We start from the raw sequence: 10,452 nt of genomic DNA, 5'->3' as shown, positions 1-10,452 counted from the left end.
AAGAAAAGGCTCTGGCTCCCATTGTAATTTTAGAGACTCTAGGAACAACCAACAACCCTGCATTCTTGGAACGCAATGCCATAGTAGGACAGTAGGGTATAATGAGTTCTTTAAGGTAAGATGGCGCCTGCCCATTAAGGGCTTTGTAGGCGAGAAGAAGAATCTTAAATTCTATCCTGTGTTCTATAGGGAGCCAGTGTAAGGCAGCCAGAACAGGAGTAATGTGGTCCCTTTTCCTAACTCTGGTTAGTACACGAGCTGCAGCATTTTGAATCAGCTGAAGCGACTTGACTGACTTCTTGGTACACCCTGATAATAAGGAGTTACAATAATCCAGTCTTGATTGTGCGCGTTCGTGTGTGTTGGAGGAGGGGCTCTAAGGAAGTGGCAGATTTGTTCCGGCTGTGTATTTTCAAATTCTAGCGCACTCGAGCTGGTTTCTCCAAAATGATCTACCCCACCTTTAAGTACAAATCAAAACATCTTTCTTTCATTCCCTTTAAATATGCGAAAACAACATTATCTGAGTTTGACTTAGTTACAATCACCTGTCTGGTTCATTTTGTTGACAGCTCCTCATTACTTTCCATCATCCTTTGGCTGGAGGTTGGTGGAAATAAAAGGAGGAGCAGGTAAAATCTTACTGGCGCTGTAGATTGGACAGGCTTTAAAGTCACAGGGCCAGTCTCTCCATGCATACCGCAGAGCAGCTACTTGTTCAGTGGGAGAACACAAGCTGGTAGATATCTGGACAGTGGTCAGACCCCACTGCATGATGGAGATTCATTCTCTGAGCACAGATCTTAAAAAGCGAATATTTATTTATTTAGCAATTATCGGACCAAACATCAGCCTTATATGATGGTATAGCTATTATTTGTTAGCATATTTAATAGAGCCAGCAGTGAATATCGGACATAACACAGACTGTATACGTTGCCAGCCTTACCTCAAAGATGTTTTCAAACGGAGTGACAGAGACTTCTTGGTCGTAGGCTACCTCGAGATAATTTGGAGTGGACAGGATTTGGCTGGGGAAAGGTCCACGAAAGGCCACGTCCTGCTCACCATACGCCACTGCCCTTGCTCCCAATGACATTCTGAAGGCTACATCCTGCTTGTCTTGGGGATGGATCCTAAAACAAACAAAAAATAATTTCCATCATGGGTGAAACCGTTATGAACACGTGTGACCTTATTCCTCATATTCAAACTCTTTCAATTGCCAAACGTATTATGATTATTATTAATATTATTGAATTATCTCTAGAAGGTCAAACCTGATGATGTTTAAAAATAGCATTAACTTTTTCACCTCTTTTCTCAAAATTAGAGTTACTTTTAAATGCAATTCTTGTCAATATCTTCCTGAGGGAGATGCACAGGCCTTGATGTGGTTTTATCTGTTAATCACACCTGTATATTCAATGTAATAGTCCCTTTTTTTTATTACATATTGTATAGGCTATGAGTGCAAAAAAACAGCTACATGAAGGAGTTGTTGTTTATGTGTTTCCATTAGCTAATCAACAATCTATGCAAATCATACAAAGGTATCTCGAATAAGTGTTTAAGCAAAATGATGCTCCCTGGTGTTGCACAGGTTCATATTCTACAAGTTCACGTTAAGACATTTCTTATGGGTTATAGGGAGATGTTTCGTCAGGTAAATCCATAGCCACAGCCATAAAAGTGTTCTGCATCCAGGGATTTGGGACAAAACCTGTATCTGCTGTCTGGTGCCAGCGGATATTCGGAAAGGTGTCACTTTTGGATTCTTTTTTCCAGGTACTCAGCTGGAAGTGCAAATAAATTATGGATTAGTGTTCCCCCTGAAATTATAAAACGCCAGGTTTTTTAATTGTATTTAACAAAAACAAAGGCAAATAAACAATATCTCCCTCAGTATTCATTCAGCAGTAAAGTACTCCTGCGAGTCCATGAACATGAGACTTTTATTGGCGCCGCTGCTGAAATGTCACACACACACACACACACCACACACACACACACCACACACACACACCACACACACACAACACACACACCACACCAACACCCAACACACACACACACACAACAACACACACACACACAACACACACACACACAACACACCACACACACCACCACACAACACACACCACACACACACACACACACACACACACAACACACACACACACACCACAACACACACATAAACACACACCCACACCACACACACAACTACACACACACACACACACACACACACACACACACACACACACACCACACACCTTGTGTTTTGAAGACTGATACATCCGAAGTGGATGAATAAACTTCAAACGCCACATCTCCTCCGTCCATACCTCTGGGAAATGTGAGCTTGAGCTAGCCAGGGGAACGTTGCTAGCGCAGCTAACGTTAACGTTAGTGCTAGCATTATCCACGTCTTTAGGCGCGGCGGCTCTTCTGATGATGTAGTAGGCTACTAGTAGCAGCTTCACTTGTTGCTTCGGTGCTGTAATTATATTCTTGTTAGAAAATAAGTCAAGTAAAAAATGTTTGCCTGCCATTATAGAGCTTTTTCGTTCTGAGGGAAAGAGCTGCCGCAAAATCGGCGGGCGGCGAGCTGGCTCGCCCCCAGCTCGCCTTGGGGTCACGAGCGTGATGACGAATCATAATTCTTTAAGGAAATCGTTTTTATTTTGTATTATAATTACTGTGAAATGTATTATGTTTTTGTCATTATTACAACAAATACACACTTGCAACTGATAAGACTGGCAATGATTTTATATTTATTAGACTATTAAAAGATTAAAAGATCATGCTCCAAATAAGTGGGGGTACGGCGTACCCCCGCGTCCAACGCCCACTACACCACTGATGAAAACCAGTGCTGGAATTGGGCCGGTACTCACCGGTACGCAGTACCGGTGTTGCAGTATAACGTGAGTCATGACAACTGGCGACATTCTATTATTTTCGTCATAGGAATCCGGGGCGTGTACATTGAGGACCCATTGTTGACTTACCATGTCGATCGCCTCGTTTGTCGTTTACGTTCATCTTTTGCTATATCTGCCTTCCTAAGATCACTTTGATGCACATTCAGTACTCGTATGTGAGGTTGTGGGTGAGAGGTAGATATCGTGACGCTTACAGGGAGGTATCGAACATTACAAAGTAGGTGACTGTGTGGATGCCTGTTCAAAATATTGCAAACTTGAATAAATCATTTAAATTATATATTTGTGTCCGACTTTCATTTGTACATCGTTATTAATGTGATCTATAGTAGCTTTGATAGCTGCCCATACCTTCAGACAGCCTAAAAGTAAAACACAAGTCGTTTATTCACAGCCCGAACGCTCATCGACATGACTGGATCACTCATGACAAGTTGTGATCAGCTCCGATTAAATTGTGATATAAATGCTGTAGCTATTCTCCAGGGAGCCCGTTTTTTTAATGAAATACCTGTATCCCTCTCATCACAACAAGACTCTACACCAGGGGTGCCCACACTTTTTGGGCTGGTGAGCTACTTCTGAAATGACCAGCTCACCGAGGTCTACCAACCAAAAATAAAATCCCAAATTGCAAGGGTTGCTGAATAACACGTTTTATTTATACATGGGATAACTACAATAGGGCTGCAACAAACGACTAATTTGATAATCGATTAATCTATCAATTAATGAAACGACTAATCGACTATTCAGACTATTACTGTATGCCTTGCACAATTTCTCAAATGCTCTTATTATCAACTTTTAGATTTAGCTTGAGGCTGTTTTAGGCATGTGGAAACTAACAATGAAGACAATAAAGATGAATACTTGATTCAAAAATACATATATTATTAAATTAACAAATTGTGAACAAAACTAACATTGCTTTTTATCTAAATTAAATAAATAATATTTCACATCAAAAGAAACAACAATGTTTTAACAAATCGTATTAAATAATCTGATGACAGAACTGTAAACAGAATAGCTGAAACTTTAACCAAATAAAGAGTACATCTGTTAACTCTATCACAGTGTTTCTCAAACTTTTTCATACCAAGGACCACTTAACCAATAAAAAAATACTCGCGGACCACCTAACTCCACAAATATCCAAAAACACATTGTTTTTTACAAATCGCCTGAAAATGGTACAAACAAGTGGCCACATGTGTGATGAAGGTGTTGCGCTGGGCTATATCATTCAATTTAAAGTGAAACTTAAGCTCGCTTCATTGCGGAAATATTCCCGTGAGAGTGCGGAAAACTTAAATGTATTTATTTATTTCAAATGTGAAATTTTACCAATATACTCACGGACCACTAGGGGGCGCTCACGGACCACCAGTGGTCCGCGGACCACACTTTGAGGAGCACTGAATCATTGAGTTAACTGCGTGTGTTGCTGCTATTATACATAACACCTGACGTGGAAACGTTACTCGTGGATGGGGCTGCAGAGCTGCTAGAAAGACAGTCGAACCCGGTGCATTCCTCCGTCTGAATGTGGAGCACTTTTGCTAAATGTTTAGACACATTGCTCGTGTTACCGCCCTCACATGCTGAACTCTCTTGGCAACGAGCATTGTCCACCAGCATTGACGGGTAACATATAACCACACCTTGGAGCATATAACCACCAGCATTGACGGGTAACATATAACCACACCTTGGAGCGCTTCTCTCCGCCATCTCCGCAGTGTGTTGCTGCATGTAGCAGCCGCGTGTGTGTAAACTGCCCCGCCCCCTCGCGCACAGACGGGGGAGAGAGATCTCGTCTCGATTGGAAAGATCGAAAATACACCGACATTTGTTTGTCTTTTTGCATGTTAGAAACGAGTTGGCGACACTAAGACTGCGAGATAATATTTGTGTAGCAATAATACATGACCTTTCTCTTTCTCAACTCGCTCCTCGGAGGGAAGTCGCTGTCATATGCCTTGTGAACAGGGCCGTATCCAGAATTTCCTAAATACCGAGGTCCAAACATGCTAGGGGGGTTTGGGGGATACCCCCCGAGATTTTTGGGATTTTCATGATCTAGTTATGGTGCTTTTTAAGTCCTATGGGGGGTCACAAATTGGATAATATATCGATTTCAAACCATGTCAGTGGGCTGACAATGTCAGCATCAATTATTTTGAAAGTGTAATACATAATAAGAATCAGTTGATTGTTACTATTAATGATCTGGACATGCAGAAGAGGCTAAAATGAAGGGGTTATTATGCCTACATTCTTTTGTGTGACTGTACCTGCAGTTCCTCCCTGACTTCCATCACTTTCTCTCTCTCTCTTTCTCTCTGCCTGTCCTGTCTCTTCCTTACCAAAGCTGAGCTTCGACTGACGTAGTCTTTTCATTATATCTGAGTCAGTGTAAAAACAAAACAAAACAATGTTATATCTTCAATGTTTTACTCAAATTGAAATAAAAGAAAAGCATTACATCGTTTGTTAAAAGGTAATCCTTCTGACATTGGATGAATGTAATTAACTGTAGCTCTCTAGCTAGTTTATTCACGCTATTTAAACCAAAGTATAGCCTATAGCTGCAATATAAGTTAGTGTGCATGTTGTCGGACGTCCACTGACTAACGTAGAGCGTTCACACAGGATCTGCTGCTTATATGATGTCCTGATGAACAGAAACACAAGCAGCCCGCTGGACTCAGATCTCTAGATACCTCATCACTCCTCCGCTGCTCCGGTTCAAGTCCGGTCTGCGGTGATTTGTTGATACATGTCGTCTTCTTCTGTTTGCTTTAATCGAGGCTACGTAGTTATGCAGCGCCCCTATCGTCAGTAAATGGAAGTATTACAAAGAACCCCGTTTAGTGTAATTATTTCACAAGTTTTGTTACACAGCTCGAAAAATATTACCGAGGTCCGGACCTCGGTGACCTCAATGGTGGATACGGCCATGCTTGTGAACACTCCGATAATGCCTCTCCACGTTACCTTTCTTTGGCAGAGCGACGCTTGCTTTACAAATAAGGCAAATAACCTTTGAATGTGACATCACAAAAAAATATTCTTCCTCCCATTCTGGGTGGAAGTGGTTTGTCTTTAGCTTCTTGCTCGGTCCCGCACTCATTTTGTTGTTTGTCTCTTGTTTGTCTCTTTAACTTAATTTGAGTTTTCCTGGCACTTGACTGATTTTGTATCGCTTTGCATTCTGGGTTAACAGACTGGAAAGCGATAGGTCGCTTTTTCTGTCAATCAAGTAAACTCCTGAATTAAGTGGCAGGGAGGCCAAGGGAGGAGGGTTCAAAACCTGTTTTGTCTATTTTAACGGAACAGGATTTTTTTTTTTATGAATGACTCGCGATCTACCAGCATTGCCCCCGCGGTCGACCGGTCGCCCGCGGTCGACGTACTGGGCACCTCTGCTCTACACTGTGCAGGAAAAACAATTACATACATGAAAATAACCTTGATGCATGGGAATGAATCACACAAACTATCTTCCGTGGCTATACTGATATGTCACAGTAACGGTAAACTACAGAAAAGTAAGTCCAGCGGGGCACAAGTTGAATACATATAAAACATTTGTACATCGTTCTTAATGTGATGTATAGTAGCTTTGATAGCTGTCCATACCTTCAGACAGCCTAAAAGTAAAACACAAGTTGTTTATTCACAGCCCGAAAGCAGCATCGAGATGACTGGATCATCTGCAGTGTTGGGCAAATTACTTCCAAAATGTAATACAGTACATTACTTATGTTAGCGATGCCATGATCTTAGGGCAGGAATACCGTGAACATAGTTAACGTGACAGAGGAATAAATACACACATACACCATCAGCTGTGCTTCAAACGGAAGTGACACGTTTTATTGCGCATGTCCCTTTTATCACGGGAATACAGGAAGTGATTAGTATAAGAGTATTAAATAAACAGAATTCATATATTACATTTCATAATTCAACACCCCCACTTACTCTTATACTGCACAATTTCTCAACATGAATTCAAATGTAAACACCTTATACACCTGCACAATAACACAGTGTTTGAAACTTCTGGGGTTATTTACATTCCAAACAAATACTTTACAAATGTCTCACTTTTTACCTTTGTTGCAGGCTTAGTGAAAATATCAGCAACCATATCAGCTGTAGGGCAATAGTCAATGGTTATCATGTTATCACTCAGTACAGTTCGAACAAAATGATACTTGACATCCACATGTTTACATCGTTGACGACATACTGGGTTCTTGGATAGAGCAATTGCACCCTGGTTATCTTCAAAGATTTTCACAGGAGTATATTGACCCTCACTATCCATGCTCTCTATTAGCTGCACAAGATACACACTCTCTTGTGCTGTGGCAGCCAGTGCCATGTACTCTGCCTCACATGTCGACAAAGCTACTGTTTGCTGTTTCTTTGATCTCCAAGAAATAACAGGCCCATTGCTAGTTAGACTAAAACAGTACCCTGTTATACTCCGTCTGTCATTTTGGTCTGTTGCCCAATCCGCATCACAGTATGCAACAAGTTTCAGTTTTTCATCTTGTTGTTTAAAACATAGCTCCTGATTAATTGTGCCCTTTAAGTACCTCAATACATGTTTAGCAGTTAACCAGTGTTGTTCTTTTGGCTCTGAAAAATACTGTGACAGTTTACTGACTATCCAACTTAGATCAGGCCGTGTAGATGTCATTAAATATATTAAGCTGCCTACCACTTCACGATATTGTGTTGCATCAACAGCTTCACCATCATCATCAAAGTTGTGTTTCTGTTCACATGGGGTGGACCTTGGCTTACAGTCATTCATACCAAACTTTTCCAGTATTTTTGTAATGAATTTCTTTTGACCCATCTTTATTTCTCCTTTTTCCTGAGTAAAGTCAATGCCTAGGAAATGTTTAAGTTTCCCAAGATCCTTCATTTTGAATGTTGTGCTCAACATTTCTTTCACAGTATTAATTGTGTGAATATCATTAGCTGCGATAACTAAGTCATCCACCCAAATAATCAGAATGATCCTCTCATTTTCTATTCCTTTACTGTAGACACAGTGATCAGCTGGGTTTTGTGCAAAACCGTTCTCACAGAGATGATCATGCAACATTTTATTCCAGTTTCTTCCAGATTGTTTTAACCCATACAGTGATTTATTCAGCTTGCAGACTAGCTTTTCATCTGTGTCTGACTTGACCTCAAAACCTTCAGGTTGCTGTACATAGAGCTCACAATCAATTGGAGCGTGTAAATATGCAGTTTTAACATCCATCTGATGTAGGTGTAAGTCATGTTGAGCTGCCAATTGCATCAAACTTCGTACTGATGTCATGTTTGCAGTCGGGGAAAATGTCTCCTTATAGTCTATTCCTGCCACTTGACTATATCCCTTGGCAACATATCTGGCTTTATATATCTCAGTCTTTTCTGTGTTTTCTTTGATTGTATAGACCCATCTACCCCCCACTGCATTTTTGCCCTCTGGTAGTGTGGTCAATGTGAATGTGTCATTTTCCTTAAGAGAATTCATTTCCTCCTGCATAGCATCAGTCCAGAGTTTTGACTCTGCTGAATTCATGGCCTCTTTAAAGGTGTTTGGTACATTACACATTACTCTGTAGCAGTAGTCAATATTTACATACTTCTGGTCGTCACACTGTACTTTACATTCATAGTCCTGTAAATACTGAGGTCTCCTCCTTTCTCTTTGGGGATAGCTTCTATTTTGACCTTCTGCTCCCTTTCTTCAAAGCGACACCACTTGTTCTTGTCCCGTCAGCCAATTCAACAAAGTGGTCTTTCGGTTGAAAAGTCTCATCGAACCTTTTAAACTTGTCGATGTTCGTTATTATGTGTGACGTTGCTCCGGTGTCGACCATCAGCCCTTTATTTGTAACTCCGGTTACTGGACTGTCACGTACTTTAAAAACAAATGAGTGGTCCTCAACGTCAGTTGCTTGTTTAGCATTGTCTCTCTCTTTGCGTCTGCAGTTTGCATCTAGATGTGTGGAATGTTTGCAAAAACTGCACCACTGTCTCTGGTCTTTGCTGCTCGCACTTCGACACTCACGAGCCTGGTGTCCTTTCTGACCGCAGTTGTAGCAGGTGATATTGGGGCCATCTCTCCACTTCACCCAGCCACTCGCTTTCATAATATTATCAGATTCCTCACTCAAGTTGGCATTGTATTTTTCTGTGCTTTCATAGCTCCTCAACTTTGTTTTGAACTCACCAAAAGTTAGCTTCTCATCCCCTTGTGTAATGTGGATGGCAAACGGCCTAAAACAGATTGGCAGTCCCTTTAAAATCATGGCTATGAGCAGCCCGTCGCTAAGAGTCTCTTCAGCATTTCTCAGTGCTGTAATTGCCGTTTCGGCACGAATAATATAGTCAGTGACGCTCTCATTAGCGGCTTTCTGCAGCGACGTTAGTTCAGTGTAGAGGCTGATCACCCGTAGTTTCCCTTTCCCAGCGTAGTGGTCCCTCAATATTTGTAACGCTTTTCTTCCGTTGTCCACTGCTTCTCTCATGATCAGTGAAAGGCTTTTATCGTCCAGTACCTGGATCAATTCCGCATAGGCTTCTTCGTTTTTCTGATCATCAGCCTCATCCTCTTCACCTGGCTCCTCTAGGATGGCAGCCTTCAATCCTAGCAGTCGCAGATGACCCAAAAACTTTGTCTCCCATAACTCGTAGTTCTTCTCATCTCCGTCGAAACACAAACGGTTCCACCGGCTTCCATGGTCCCTCCTGGGCCCATAACCTGTTAGCGATGCCATGATCTTAGGGCAGGAATACCGTGAACATAGTTAACGTGACAGAGGAATAAATACACACATACACCATCAGCTGTGCTTCAAACGGAAGTGACACGTTTTATTGCGCATGTCCCTTTTATCACGGGAATACAGGAAGTGATTAGTATAAGAGTATTAAATAAACAGAATTCATATATTACATTTCATAATTCAACAACTTATTACTGTCTTTTTTAAGTAATAGGCTACGTTACATTACAATATTACGGTCTCTGAAATGTAATGACTTACACTACTTTTATATTAGCCTACTTTTGATCACAAATACATGGATCCTGAGATTGAAGCTCAAGCCGGTGACCAGTGAGATTGTTCTAACAATTTCCAATAAATGTTATTGTGAAACATAACTATCACTGTTGTCTTTCCTTCTATAAATGAAGCGAAAAATATGTCAAGCTGGCGCTTAGCCCTCCAAAAAGTGCATGGTTGCAACTTAGACAGTTAAACATTTTATATCAGTGAGTCCTCATGGTGCAACATGGAAGGCAGACAGAATTGCTTAGACACAGGTGTCACATGAACTTTAAATGTTCTGGAAAGTTCCTTATACAGCTTTAGCCTTTTTTTATCTCATGAAGTCCCTAAGTGACACACACTGAACAGTCTGGTGAGTTATGGTCCTTGTCATTTGCTTTTGTGTTCCCATAACA

The 10,452-nt window shown here is 41.1% G+C and overlaps 1 protein-coding gene across 4 annotated transcripts in view; it reads right to left on the bottom strand.

Annotated features, from left to right (window-relative positions):
• Positions 1–239: 239 nt before the first annotated feature.
• Positions 240–10,452, bottom strand: part of LOC117544264 (sialate O-acetylesterase-like) — a 28,236-nt gene continuing 18,023 nt past the window's right edge. The window contains exons 1-4 of one of the 4 annotated variants that reach the window (XR_004568664.1): positions 2,283–2,676; positions 1,724–1,832; positions 950–1,136; positions 240–802 (exon numbers count right to left, since the gene is read on the bottom strand). Coding sequence is in view for 1 of the 4 variants with exons in the window: in XM_034213173.1 (XP_034069064.1) it covers positions 719–802; positions 950–1,136 (271 nt within the window). In the remaining 3 variants the exon portion in view is untranslated. Of the gene's footprint in view, positions 803–949; positions 1,137–1,723; positions 1,833–2,282; positions 2,677–10,452 lie in introns of those variants that run through there. The other 3 variants (XR_004568663.1, XR_004568665.1, XM_034213173.1) reach the window with 3 other exon arrangements.

Source organism: Gymnodraco acuticeps, unplaced genomic scaffold, assembly GCF_902827175.1.
Source record: "Gymnodraco acuticeps unplaced genomic scaffold, fGymAcu1.1, whole genome shotgun sequence".
Lineage (NCBI taxonomy): Eukaryota > Metazoa > Chordata > Actinopteri > Perciformes > Bathydraconidae > Gymnodraco > Gymnodraco acuticeps.
The sequence above is the reverse complement of the archived record's forward strand: the minus strand, read 5'-3'. Positions and strand labels throughout refer to the sequence as shown.